The following is a 15,203-nucleotide window of genomic DNA, read 5'->3' as shown; positions in this document are numbered from 1 at the left end:
CATAGGAATTAACAGGAATTAATTAATGTGAATAAACTGGAAATTAGATGAATTGCAGGTTAACCTGTAACAGGGAACTTAAAATGTATTTGTATCTTGCAGCATAATCTTGGTTAAAACAACCACATTTAATTCAAATTCTGTTGAATTTGAATTAGATACTGTACTTCAGACTACATCCAGTCAAGTCAGTTCATGACGATGATGATTTGAGCACATTCTAAATGTCTTGTCGACCAATCAGATTGCTTAGTCGGAACTACTTGTTGTATAATAGATCATAGTGTACTGATCATTTTCTTTTGTATGTTTTTTTTTCCTCCAGGTGTCCCCACTTCATCCATGATCAGAGTCCATGATCATACAGCGAAGTTCTTTGAGACCAGGACTGAGGCCTGCAGGTAATTCACAAACACCTTTACATAAGCTGATCAACACAGAGCACTGGACTAAATATCTTCAGTATTTGATCTGAAGTCTGAATAGTTTGTCACAAAAAGACTTCACTATTATTAAAGTTTATTTACATAGTTCATGAAGGTACAGTTCAAAGAAAATGAAGAATTTAATCATCAGCTCACTCTCTCTGTCTCTTTCTCTCTCCCTTGCCCTCTTAAGCCTGGCACAGACTAAAAGATTTTTAAAATCTTACCTGATTTAGAAAATGTGAGAGACCACACACGCATGACAAAAAATAATGTCAGATTTCAGAGTTTTGTTCTTATATTGTGTAATGTGCAACATAAACACCAACACAGCACACCACACAGATTCACACAGATTCCAACAACCAGAGCCTGGACTGTCAAACATGGCAGACAATGATGTCTCCTGTTTGTTGTGTTTCTGTCTTCAGTCAGTTTGCTTCCTGATGGTCTAATGCCCTGTTCCATGTGACAGTCCACGGAGTGAACGCTCAGCTTTCCTCGGTGTACTCCCCACATTTTCAATCATAAATATTTAACACGTTTAATATCTTTATCATTAGAACACTAAATCATAAAAATGTGAAGAATTTATTCAGTTCAGAGTCAAATTACAAACTTTAATTTTGCTTCATTTTGGCTTCTATCAACCAAATTCAGTTCAAATTTTAACTGACTTTGGAGAAAACAACATTTCCATCCACTGCTGTTGTGTGAATATCAGGAGAATATCAGAGGAGCTTGTTCTGTCTTTGTGTATAAAGCAAATTTAACTCTAAATTCTGATTATTCCAGAACTAGTTGGTCACCAAACTAGTTTTTTTTTTTAGTGTCTTTTACTTCTCTATCTTTTGAAAGTTTGAAGTTCAGTACCCAGACACTGCTTTTATTTTGATGTGTTAAAAGTCACATATTTGAATTAATGTTTGTTGCGTTTTTCTCCACAGGATTCAAACAACCATTAAAGCACAGAGAAGAGACACAGATGTGAAGACATTTCCAGAAGGTCAGTCTGACTCAGTCATTATCTCAGTTATCTCAGCTGCAGTTTGACACTGAGGAACCTCTTGTCTGGAACGAATAGCAACAAATTAAAGCTGCTGTAATGTAGCAGTCACACCACTTAAAAAAAATTTCAGACCTATTTTACCTATTTAAACTTTTTGAAATGTATATTATATTTGACTTTTGACTAAAGGTTTTCTATTACTTATGTAATTCATACTTATTTAGACATACTCTTAAAGGCTCAAAAGTTTATAAAGACACTTAATACTTTTATTCCAGACATTTAACAAAGATAATGACAGATATTTGACCACAAGGAAAGTACTGTAGTTGTGTTGCACATTTTTCAAAGATAAACACGTCTACGAAGAATCTTTGTGATACAGTTAATAAACAGTTGTATCATAAGTTGTTGAATGTTCTCAAAGGTACTTTATAAAGTCTTTGGAAAATGTGCCCATGACTACATTACAGGTGGTAGAGAAAAACAGTGTTCACTTGAAAATCAGGAAACCAGCACTGTTTACAGCAGTTAGATGGTGGGAGTCTTATCTAATTAACAGCTTTGTAACACTTTTTTCTTTCATCCACTTCAGGTCTTCAGCTGCTGTCGTCTTCTCCTCCTGCAGAGACAAGGAAACTATTAAACTATTAAATATTTTTATGACATACTATTCTGACATTTTTTGACAGTTTTTATGCCTTACAACTTCTTATCCTAATGTAGCCATCCTACCTTCATTTTCCACACTGACACCTCTACACAGTGTTTGTGGGTTAGGTCAGATTTTCATTTTAATATTTTGCTATTTCAAACAGTGCAATATCAGTGCTCAAAATCCAATCTATTACTGTGTATCATTTTTATATATTGTTGTATATTACCTTGTTTTATGTCTTAGAGATATAATGCCCTTTTGTATTTTTACTGTTGCAACACTGAATTTCCCCGTTGTGGGACTGATAAAGGATTGTCCTACTCAAATAAATACTTCTGAACACTGAGTATTTTGCTGGTCTTTTTAATATTGTATGAAAGGGAATATTTTTAACCAGAGATCAGTGTTAGGGTTACTGTTTTTAGCCTAAATTCTACATTTTAATTTCAAGCTCTAAGTAGAGAATATTTGGCATCTCTACATTACAAAATCACTTTTGTGACATTTATTCGAAAATGGAGAAACTCATCTAAAAAGTTTTTGATGCCTTACTATCTATGACATTTTTTGACCATTTTTCAACGCTTTACTATACTATGACATTTTTGACTTGATACTATACTATGACATTTTTTGACACCATATTATACTATGACATTTTTGACCATTCACTTTACTATACTATGACATTTTTGACACCATACTATACTATGACATTTTTTGACCATTTTCCAACACTTTACTATACTATGACATTTTTGACCATTTTTCAATACTATACTATGACATTTATTATGACATTTTTCAACGCTTTACTTTTGACATTTTTGACTTTATACTATACTATGACATTTTTTGACACATATTATACTATGACATTTTTTGACTTTTTTCAACGCTTACTATACTATGACATTTTTTTGATTTTTCATACTATACTATGACATTTTTTGACACATACTATACTATGACATTTTTTGACCATATATACTATGACATTTTTTGACATTTATACTATACTATGACATTTTTTGAAACCATATTATACTATGACATTTTTTGCCAGTTTTTGAACTACTAAACTATGACATTTTTGACCATTTTTCAACACTTTACTATACTATGATTTTTTGGACGCCATACTATACTATGACATTTTTTGCCAGTTTTTGAAGGCATACTAAACTATGACATTTTTGACCATTTTTCAACGCTTTACTATACTGACATATGACATTTTTTTGATGCCATACTATATATGACATATGTTTACATTTTTTTTTGACACCATACTTATACTATGACATTTTTTTTCATGGTTTTATGTCTGTTTTGAATTACCTGGAGGCCTCTGTCCTGGTCTCAAAGAACTTCTTCATTGTACGAAGACACTCTATGATCGTGGACTATGTCTCTGTGATCGGCGGACAATGTCTCTGAGATTATGGACAAAGTCTCTGTGATCATGGCCACTGTCTTTGCGACCGTGGACGATGTCTCTGAGATCATAGACGGCGTCTCTGTGATCATCGACAATGTCTCCATGATCGCGGGCAGTGCCGTCAAATCGGTGACCCCCGTCTCCCGCCGATTCTATCGCAAGGTCTCTACGAAGCATGGGACAATGTCTCTGATCATGGACAACGTCTCTCTCGTCTTTGACAAGGTCGCTGGCGGTCGTGGACAATGTCTCTGATCGAGGACGATGTCTCCCTCATCCTCAACAATGTCTCTCCGATCATGGACCATGTCTCTGCGATCGTGGACGATGTCGTGGACGAAGTGGTGACACCTGGAGGAAATCACAGAGGAAAATTCAAAGGAAAATGATCAATACACTACTACCTATTACTCATCAACAGTTTCATCATGAAAACACAGAGAAATATTCAACATTACAGCTGAACCACAACATGTAACAAACAATAGAGGGCTTTTTCAGAAAATGAACAGATGACTGTCATCACCTCCTGAAGAACCAGCAACAACAAATATTTAAGAAAAAGTAAAAAGTAAATTGGTAAAAAATAAATTGTGCGTCTATCAACTAATCACTGAAGCAATCGTATGTCACTGTGAACTGCACAACAATAATAAACACTACCAGTTAAGTCAATTTTAGAATGCAGGATTTTAACTTGTGTTGTTTCTTATACTTCAGTAAAAAATCGGAGTATTTCTTCCACCACAGATGGTCACATACAGAATCATTATTTCAACCTTCTTCTTATGAACACATATTTAAAATGTCTTCATTTTGTGTTGTTTTCATTTAATGAATAAGAACCAAATTTACAAAGGTCTTAACAGCAGCTTATGTGAAAACTTTTAAGTAACTAAGTGTAAAACTGGTCGTTATAAACTGTAAAGATATTTTTTCAAATCACCCTCTGACCAGCAATTAAAGTGAACACACTAATGAACAAATCACTCCAATATTATATTTGTAGACTTGATATTGTTTTGCAGTGTAGCCTAATGTGCCTAGCACATACACATAATTAAGAATTTCTGATCATGTACAATCAAACTGAAGTTAAGATATTTATCAGTCCCACTTTGACTGATCCTTAACAATAACGGTTAACACTTTTGACACCTTAATATAATGTGACATTTTACATATAGATTACTTTTACTGTTACCTCTAATATTAGAGTACTTTTACCATTACGTATTACTTTTCTTATTACATATTACTCCTAAATTTACAGATAACTTTTACTGCTACATGTAGTAATAGATTACTTTAACTATTACATCTTACTTCTGATATTTCTAATTATATTTTACATTACTTCTATTAATACTAATTATTTCTACATTATCTTTATACTACAGATTACTTCTATTATTACACTTTTCTGATACACTGAATACTGAACATAAACAGTTTAATGTCAATGCTCTGTGTTGGACAGTTGATGTAAAGGTGTCTGTGAATTACCTGGAGGCCTCTGTCCTGGTCTCAAAGAACTTTTCATTGTACAAAGACGCTCTATGATCGTGGACTACGTCTCTGTGATCGCGGACAATGTCTCTGAGATTATGGACAAAGTCTCTGTGATCATGGCCACTGTCTTTGCGACCGTGGACGATGTCTCTGAGATCATAGACGGCGTCTCTGTGATCATCGACAATGTCTCCATGATCGCGGGCAGTGCCGTCAAATCGGTGACCCCCGTCTCCGCCGATTCTATCGCAAGGTCTCTACGAAGCATGGGACAATGTCTCTGATCATGGACAACGTCTCTCTCGTCTTTGACAAGGTCGCTGCGGTCGTGGACAATGTCTCTGATCGAGGACGATGTCTCCCTCATCCTCAACAATGTCTCTCCGATCATGGACCATGTCTCTGCGATCGTGGACGATGTCGTGGACGAAGTGGTGACACCTGGAGGAAATCACAGAGGAAAATTCAAAGGAAAATGATCAATACACTACTACCTATTACTCATCAACAGTTTCATCATGAAAACACAGAGAAATATTCAACATTACAGCTGAACCACAACATGTAAGAAAATCACGGCACACCCAAATAATAGACTGATTCTAAATAATTCAGTTCAAAGTCACTAAACTATCCGATTTCAAAGAAACTAAAACTAAATAAAGCATTAGGAATCTCTACATGTTCATTTAAGCAATATTAACCGAGAGGGTGTGCTTTAACGTCATTTTAGCACGACCGTATCGCTGAAGTGTATAACTATTACCAACAAAGTAAAATATATAATCAAAATCTGTTCGTGTTGAGGAGCAATTTGCTCTCAAAATTAAAAGGTTTTGGCGAGTGTTTTTCCCGTTTCCATGGGTTCTGACTAATAACTGGAACACAATCAGTCATGTCAGTGGACTCCTGTGTGTAATGGAACCGGGTTTACCACTACGGCAAAAAAAAAAAAAAAAATCAGACCCTTTGTAAGGACCTAGCAACAGAAATTACAAACACTGTGAACAAATGATCTGTTAAGGAGTAAAACTTGCTACAAGTGCGCGGACAAAGCACCCAGCAAAACGCTTTGTCACCAGCCAGCGCGTGATTTTAACGTTACAAAGTAGCCGAAGGAAACAGTTAGCTACAGAAACACAGCCACGTATGTTACGTTACCTTTGTCTCACCTTTGGCTCATCAAACTGTCGTTTTTGACGGCATTTTTTCGGTCAGTTTCTTGCAGTTTCATGCATTGAACGTGTTAGCGTCTTGCGGTGCATTGAGCGGTCGCACGTGTGAACGCATGACGTGTCAGACGTTCTAATTTGGGTGCTACCACTTCATCGGTTTCTGAGGGGAATCCTGCATATGTCCACAGTCACTGCAAGAGAGAAAACAATCCTCCACTCAGTCTACCTTGTGCGAATTTAGGTATAATCAATATCTATTGAATAATATTGATTTGTGATGAGATTCATTTTTGTAATCTACCGGTTGCTTGCACTGATAATATATCATACTTGACATATTCATTTAATGTTATGTATTCGCCTAAATGCCCACTAGATGGCGGTATTAGAGCAGAAAGCAGCATGCCTTAACGTCTCTCATATATACTAATAATTAAAATTATTCAAATTTAAAAAATCTCAGTTGATTCCTCATATTTTTACATTGTTCTTTGGGGAATGAATTGATTACAGGCATTTGGACAATTCCATGTAAATCCTCTAAAAGATAATATTTTTCTCATTAATTCATGCTTTTTACTCATGGGGAAAAAGGGACTATTATGAGCCTTGCTTGGCTTTTGCTGACCAGTCCAGCCTGGTCAGTCTAACTGACTGGCCTTCCTACCATCTTAAGTGTCTTAACCTACTTGACCAGCTGGGCTTTGCTGGTCAGTCTAGCCAGTCAACTAGCCAGTCGGCTTGATTGACAGAAACCAGCTTAGTCTGGCTGGATGACCAGCCATACCAATATGGCCAACTGTACTGCCAAACCAGCAAGATCAGCCTGACCAGCTTGTCCAGCCTGGTAAACCAGGTAAAGTAGCCTAACACCAGCTAAAACCAGCAACCATCTTAATATGCTGTTGTCGCAGAGTCGTTATAGCTCTCAAAGCAGCTCTAACACTGCAACAGCTCCTCTCCCAAGATGGGCAACAGCACGATAATTGTGCATACTCTCAGTGAGTTTGCTCAGTCAGTCAGGTGCAAAACATATATTAAAGCGTTGTTTGTAAATGTGTTTTAAAATGAGGCAGCTCATTCTATTACCTGGTAAGTACATATGTGTGTGTGTGTGTGTGTGTGTGTGTGGGTGGGTGTGTGTGTGTGTGTGTGTGTGTGTGTGTAATATAATGTGTGTTTGTCTTCTGAGTGGAAGTACTTCAACTTGACTGAGCTGCCTTATTTTGTACAACTTCAAACAGAAACATAACTTAAATGTGAAATGTCCTCAAACCCATGGTGTGTGCGGCAAGAGGAGTCACTCCTGGCTTTTTCCGGTTTCGCTTCAATCCCATTCACAGCCTGACCGATTCGATCTTGTGTGTGGGAGATCTGTGGAAGTAAAAAAAAAAAAGGCTAATAATAATAACGCCTGTTTGTGTCCATAATCTCTCCACAAAAGGGTTTTATTTTACATCAGAAGCAAACCCCTTAAGCGTGATGGTTGGTTGTGGTTTAGGTTAGGTTAGCCTACATGTATTTTTGTGACAGGCGACCGTTAAAAGCTAGTTCAGCCAATAGAAAGAACAGTGTAATGGGGCTGAGTTAGCTGTCCATTATGGCAATAACACATTCATAAACAGCACCCGAGCGCGTACAGGGTATCTAAGGCTTATTTTCAAATAACATACTTTCAAAACCGAATTTGCCACTTTCCGTGAATTTGAACGCAGCCCAGGGAATTCTGGCTATCTGATACGGGGGCGTGCCGTGACCCCGCGGTGGGTGATGTAGACCGCTTCGCCAGGAAAGTAAACACTCCATTCCGTCAAGATGGCCCCGCTCTCCGTGTTCCGAGTGGCACTTCTCGTGTCATTTTCAGTATTCCTGACAGTCGTGTTGGGTTTTGGACTACCTGCTCTACTAAACGCGGTTATGAGGATGTTGGGATTACCGGAGACGAGCGTTACCGAGTGCATAGTTGTGCTGTATCTAGGTTTTGTGTTGTATGTTGCGACGCCCCGAATTCCTAGAGGTTTGGTGGAGGTAATGGTACAACATGGACTGTTTTGAACACCAACGTGAATTGTCGCTCTTTATATAATGCTATGACACAATCAACAGGAACACAAATATCACGCAGATTCTTAAGTTGAAAATGTAATAACACTAATTAACTTTACTAACAAGAAATCCTACAGTTAGACTTAGAGGAAATACGATATTGTTACACTGGATAACGCTATTCTCGTGTATTAATAGTATAGATTCTGCTGTCAGTAGTGAAATGCTTTTTTGCAAAAGTTTAATTTGAATGACATTCTTATTAACATTTCTACACTTATCTGTTTAGTATATAAAATTGTTGCAGGCATTATGTAAGCTCTTCCACTCTGCTCTTGTATATGTTCATGTGACTCAAGCCTTTCTGTGTTTTGTCCCTCTCTGCAGGTGAAGGGGAAAGCTGTGTTCATCACAGGCTGTGACAGCGGATTTGGCAATGCACTCGCCAAACATCTGCACAGGCTGGGCTTCACTGTCTTTGCTGGATGTCTTCTGAAGGTATGGATTAAACATGCATTCACGTGCCATTTCATACACACTCACACATTTAGCTAGGTGTACCCAGTAAACTAGCAGCAGATCAGGAGGCTTGTATAGTTCCCTGTTTTTTGAGGTTGTTGACATTCAGTATTAACATGAGTTGTTGTAACTGACCTGTCGTCCCTGCAGGATAAAAGTGGAGAGGGTGCAAAGGAGCTGGAGGAATTTCATTCAGATCGCATGAGGGTAGTCCAGCTGGATGTCTGCAGTGAGGAGCAGGTGAACCAGGCCGTGGAATATATCAAAGACAACCTGGAGGACTCTGAAAGAGGTAAACAGCAGTACTGCATCGGCTTCTGTCTTCACTAACATAGATTAAAAAAAGATAAATGTGCACTCATTCACAGACTTAATCCTCTGTGACTTACTATCACTGTTTATGACCCAGGTCTGTGGGCAGTGGTGAACAATGCTGGTGTGTCGACGTTTGGAGAAGTAGAGTTTACGTCCATGGACACCTACAAGCAGGTGTCAGAGGTCAACCTGTGGGGGACCATCAGGGTCACCAAAGCTGTTCTGCCACTAATCCGCAGGGCCAGAGGTCAGCAGCTGGAAAATCACACTTTTTTACACATTATCAACTTGTGACATATAAACATCATATAAGTTAAATAGTGTCCAAAATGCCAAAATGCTAAAATCTTAAAGGGACAAGCACCTTGGATTTTACTTTATTTCTTTCCCTAAGTTTCTTTATGATGGATTAGAAACATTGTTAGAATTCCTATTTGAAAGAAAACGGTGCAGCCAACCTTTAAGTTGTGTCCCATGATATGAGGAATGCTAACAATGCAAACAAGCCTGACATTTAAAGACAAATTAAAGCCTTCCCCAGAATGTGAAAAGAAACATTTAATATTCATATTGTATTCTATATCGTAATAACTTCATTTGTGTAGCACTTTTCTTTGTATAATAACAAAGTGCTTCAACAAGAAGCATACAGTAAATTAAAAATTCAGTGAAAAGTAAAATTAAATGTTGAATAAAAAGTAATTCATTCATGTAAAATCCAGACTAAAATGTGTGCATTTAAATGACATTTAAATACATTTTTAATACATTTCTAGAAGTGCTGGTGGCTGTGACTGCTAGTTACGCCACAGTTTAGGAGCAATAATAACCTGAGAGATAGTTTAAAAGTGGTGGAGAAAGCAAATAGAAAGCTTGAATGCTTGCTATTCAGAATATGCAAATGTCAAACAAGTTTTCTTGGGGAAAGCTTATCAGTGGCCAACAGAGCTGCAGTGTGGTAGGGCACTGCTTTTATTAAGCTGGTAATAAGTGACTCATCCAGAAACAGTGATGTAGTCATTTTTTGCTTAGCTGAGCAGAGCTTCAGGCCAAGCTCCTGTTAAGAATGTCTCTAAAGACTGTTGAACTATGGACCTGGAGGTTTAGCAGGCACTGAGTAAAAGCTGCACTTAAGGCCTTTTATTTCATTTTACATTAGAGCTGCATTAACTGTAAATGAACCATCAGATAATATTTACATGATGCAACATTTGTTTTTAAAGTGGATATCCCTAGAGCATTGGTTGAAGCAGAGTATAAAATCTTGAGTTCATTTCTGATGCCCTGTACCTCTGACTGCAGGCCGAGTTGTGAACCTGGCCAGCATGTATGGGAGGATGGGAAATGTCATGCGGTCCCCTTACTGTGTATCTAAATATGGCGTGGAAGCTTTTTCTGACTGCCTGCGCTATGAGATGAAAACCTGGGGAGTCAAAGTGTCTATAATCGAACCGGGGAACTTCATCGTGGCCACCGGCATCCTGACCCGTGACATCGTGGCCACCACGGCCAACAAGCTGTGGAACGAGGCGTCCCCGAACGTGAAGGAGGATTACGGGAAAGCCCACTTCGAGCACCACATGGCTCTGATGCGCTCTTACTGCAACAGCGGACAAAAGGAGGTGGCCCCTGTTTTGGATGACATCACAGACGCCATCATGTCCAAGCATCCTTACACGCGATACAACCCTATGGAGCCACACTGGTGGATCAGAGAGCAGGTGATGACCCACCTGCCCGGTGCCATAAGCGACTTGCTCTATTTTTAAAGAGAAGTTGTTCCAGTGTTAGCTCTCTCCGTTTCATACTCAGATCACTGATAGCAGCATATACTTTCAACTCTATAGCGCTACGCAGATCTACAGACTCACCCTGAAGAGGGGTCTCTGCTATGTATTCCTCAGCACTTGAAATCATTCACTGATCAAGCCTTAAAACTTAACGGTTTTTTAAAACTGTAAGTAAATTATTGCACTTTGCTTTTTGTACATCTTAAGAAAACCACAACTTTATCTATACAGATATATTCCGTGATAAGTAGTAACTACTTTGTGTTGGATATCAGCAGGGCTGTGAAATACTTGTATCTATAAACACTGCATCTTTATTGCTTGCTGTGGTATTATCTTACAAAAAAATGTGCGTTTTTTTTCCATATAGCTTTTGTTTTTTTTCCTGTTACTTGTAATTTTTTTTGCCTCATGGGAATCATGTGGGGCCCCACTGGCATGAGGACCAAAGCTGGTAGAGCTCAAGAGAAGGCTCCTGCTGTTCTGTTGTGACTGTGGCCGGAACAAACCAAGGTCAGCTACTGTAAGGCTGTGGTGAGATTTGGCTCGACTTACCCCAAAGTTACGCAACGACAACACAAGCCCACTTTGTCTCGCATGGTCTGTTAGATCCTGCGTGCTACTTCGACAGTGGGGTTGATTGATGTGATTAATGGGTACACTTGAACAAAAAGGTTTACCCCACCCTCCCCTGGTGAATAAGTATTTTGTATATAGAATGAATAGAGCATTTTATTTTGACAATATTGTAATCACAGTATCATTTTTCAAAAATGATTTCAAATAAAGTGACCAAAATGTGACCAAGTTTTGTTGAAAGTCTCATTTGTGATTGGCCTGGGTGGTGCCAGCAACTCTAACAATACAAAAGGCCACCAGGTGGCGCACAAGCATCATGCAAACCTACCACTGCTGTTTCCATGCATGAATCATCTGCTGTCTATCAGAGAATGTTAATGTCCCAATTTAAGCTGCATTATAATCACATTGTAGCAAAAATTGAGACAGACATTATCATTTTTATGTTGTTTATTACGTCTTTTGAACACTCTAATAAACTCTTCTAAATTATTACACCTGAAGACGATCTCCCCTCCATAAAAACAGTATTAAGAGCATGACATTAAATTTTTTCACAGCACTGCCTTTTATCATTCCACAGCATGGATCTGTTTTCTTCACTCTCTCTCATACAGAACAAAGCTTTGTGAGACAAAGAACACCATAGAAATGTAAGCAGCACAAAAGCACCAAAGTTAAGAAACATGCGCCATTTGTTCTGAATATTATCAAGACATCGACCTTTTAAGATTCAAGATTATCTCAGGCTTGTTTGGCAGTCAAGGAACAAAAATAGCTCCGGCTGCGCTGTAGTTCTCGATCGTGAAAAATAGTTTGATAAACAATCTCTTGATAATATCTGTCACAACTGACTCTGATGTCTTTTTTAAGCAGATTTAAAACCATTTCTGTACAGCTACAAGGCTCTGCTCATGCGGCCTTCATTGTTGTAAAATGAAAAAGATCCCAGTTTATAACAATATCTATGTAGGGAGATACTGTAATTCTGTATTTGTATATCAAGTAACACATTTAAGTATTGAGGATGTTTTTTTCTTTTTTACATATTTAAGTGGCTAAACTGCAAAAGTGAATGTCTTACACTAGTCTTATATGAAATACATACAGACATAAAAAAAAACTATCTCCTTGGAAACCATGACAGTTTCTTCACAACCAACAATATGTGATACCGTTACTTGAGGTGCTCATAAATGAGATTCAGGTCATGATTACATCACACCTGGGGTTATGTTTCTGAATGAACATCAGCACATATTTTTTTAATATACTGTACATGTAGGCATTCACTGTTCATTTAAGAAGTTATGCTCGATGAGATCAGCTACGGTAAGGTCACTTGAAACTACACACAATATCAACTAATGGACATTTTAATGCGTGACAACAAAATGTTAGACGATGACATTTGCAGCCTACATCAACAAAGCGAGCACTAAATGAGGAAATACCCTTCCCTATGAGGATGTTTTCAGACACCCCCCTGACACATCGCTCACTAATCAGACTCAACTGATGCACATGCAAAGCTTTAACCAAATAGCACACAGTGGTGACAAGTGGGAAGAACGGGAGAAGGGGGGAAAAAAGGGGGACGCTAAACCTTTGGTTGACAGAAAGCTGTGAAGGCACATTAAAATCTCCGCCTAAATCCTTCAAACTGGGGCACATGGCGTTGGCGTTTGTCACTTTAATGCTGCGTAATGTTGCAGATTCTGTAGAAATAGAAGTCAGGGAGGAAATTTCACAAAAAAAGTGGGGATGCTGACAGCAGTTCATTAGTGCTGCGGGCAAACACTATCTTGCACAAAGTGTCAGCAACATGGCACCAATACAACAGCCAGGGATTGGGTGCAATAAATGACATGTAACAGGATTCCTGTAACCCAAATACTTATCTGGTGCCTGGTAACGCAGCCAGATACAGACACTAAAGTGGAAAAACAGGCACGGATATCCTATACACGTTGAAATGATGCTAATATGTGAAACTGAAATAGGTCCTAATAGATTTAGGACCTAAAATCAACAGAAATCACTCAGAAATAATCTAGTGATTTATAATCTGTTCAATCCCGACAGAAGCTTTCATCTTGGAATGTTGTTTTACCTAATAAATAAACAGTTTCACTTGTATAAAGTGGTGTCATTACAGTTGAATTAAGATTTTGACCAGTGCTATGGATGGACCAGAGCTTGTTAAACCAACATAAATCAAATTTGAAAGGTAATTGTTTCTGTTTATAATTCATCTTTTGCAGCTCCAAAGCAGAGAAAACACACCCCATCGTCACACAGCTCTTGTATGAATAGCTCTGTCAATCACCTGGGGAATGGAGAGAGGGAAAAAAAAAAGGGTTCACACCCATGTTTTGTGCTCTGTGTGGCATGACTGGCTTTTTTTTTTTTTATACGCTTCGATTGACTAGACCATAAAAGCCCTTCCATAATACTCCCATCCAAAATCTTTTATTCTCAGCTATGATACATCAGCGTTGGCCTCTATTAATTCTCCCCGCCCAAATATGACTGGGAGCGGTATTCCAGATACTCTTATCCAGTGGAACAGATTCTCTAAGTCTCCTCCCTAGATCCTAATTCACTGCTTTTGTTTTTTTTAAGGTTCATTTTTCCATTCCTTCTCTGTGAAATCCCTCTTCCACTCTCTCTCTCTCTCTCTCCCTGAGCTCAAGTCCAACTGGCCACAGCTGGAGAACTCATCATCACAGGCATCGTGATCGTGATCATCATCATCGTCGTCGTCGTCGTCTCTCTGTAGCCCACTGCCGGAGCGGCTCCCTGCCAATACCACTGCCGCTCTGATGGCAGGCACTGGTGCTAACTGCCCCTCAACTTCCACTCAAACACTACTTGGTGCATTTTCCACTCGACAAACACCCATTCACTAAGGACCTATACTGTAAATATAAACCATGTGTAGTGCTGAAAGCATGTATTCCAACTTGACACTGACCATACACTGGGGAAAAACAAGCTGCGTTCCCCAAACTAAGAAACTCTACAAACACTTAAACTTACTCTTATACATTAGTCCTGGAAAAAAACCCAGATATCAAAGAAAACATCAAAGCATTTAAACCAGTTTGCTTTTCTTCCAGCAGTACTTCGCCATAAGGAATTGTTTTCTGAAAATCCTTTGTGCCTGCTTAAGGAAGAGGGCGTCTCCTAGCTTGATGTATACGCTCTGCAACCACACAAACACGACCCCTGGGCGACCTCTTTTTTTTTTTAACTCCTCCATTCCCTCCAGTGATCACTAATTCAGGAGCAGTGACATCATCCTCTGGACTGCCTGGACTAGCCCCCTCCAACCCACTTCCCCCCACCCCCACCCAAATCCCCCCTCATCTCCGGAGAGATGTCCCCTTTGGCAACGCTGGGAGGTTGCATCAGCTGTCAGTCACACTCTGGCAGGGTGTGTGGGGGTGGGGGTGGGGGTCTGCTCTGCACAGAGGAAGTCTCCTCACTATTAAGGAAAATACTTCTTGACTCTTCACGTGACCCTCAGACAGTGAAGGTGGGAGGACACTGTTCTGTCTGCATGCCTCAGCTTTGTAACATTCACATGATATGGATACAGCAATATGTGAGACAAGCAGTTCTGTAGCACAAACAAAAAAAGAAAGTTGAATTATCTAGTTTGATCTTGCGTGAGAAGAAGAGGAATCTTCACATCACACACAGATGCAGTGTGATATTCCAATCTCTAC

General features: G+C 38.9%; 1 protein-coding gene and 2 long non-coding RNA genes across 3 annotated transcripts; 2 read left to right on the top strand and 1 right to left on the bottom strand.

Moving 5' to 3' along the window:
- The first annotated feature begins 321 nt into the window (after positions 1-321).
- On the top strand, positions 322-2,438 carry LOC127139262 (uncharacterized). The gene is made up of 3 exons (XR_007809433.1): positions 322-401; positions 1,373-1,431; positions 2,030-2,438. It is a non-coding gene; the product is annotated as an uncharacterized LOC127139262 (long non-coding RNA).
- Positions 2,439-3,765: 1,327 nt separating this feature from the next.
- Positions 3,766-6,695, bottom strand: LOC127139263 (uncharacterized). Its single transcript, XR_007809434.1, has 3 exons — positions 6,207-6,695; positions 5,040-5,486; positions 3,766-3,884 (listed from the first exon to the last, which is right to left on the bottom strand). It is a non-coding gene; the product is annotated as an uncharacterized LOC127139263 (long non-coding RNA).
- Positions 6,696-7,992: 1,297 nt separating this feature from the next.
- Positions 7,993-11,693, top strand: LOC108881693 (D-beta-hydroxybutyrate dehydrogenase, mitochondrial). Its single transcript, XM_018673783.2, has 5 exons — positions 7,993-8,248; positions 8,654-8,764; positions 8,936-9,077; positions 9,195-9,347; positions 10,403-11,693. The coding sequence occupies exons 1-5, from the start codon at positions 8,036-8,038 to the stop codon at positions 10,867-10,869; spliced, it is 1,086 nt and encodes a 361-aa protein (XP_018529299.1). The 5' UTR covers positions 7,993-8,035; the 3' UTR covers positions 10,870-11,693.
- Positions 11,694-15,203: the final 3,510 nt, after the last annotated feature.

This window comes from Lates calcarifer, linkage group LG24 (assembly GCF_001640805.2).
Source record: "Lates calcarifer isolate ASB-BC8 linkage group LG24, TLL_Latcal_v3, whole genome shotgun sequence".
NCBI lineage: Eukaryota > Metazoa > Chordata > Actinopteri > Centropomidae > Lates > Lates calcarifer.
Note: the sequence above shows the minus strand (reverse complement) of the source record. Positions and strands in the feature narration are given on the sequence as shown.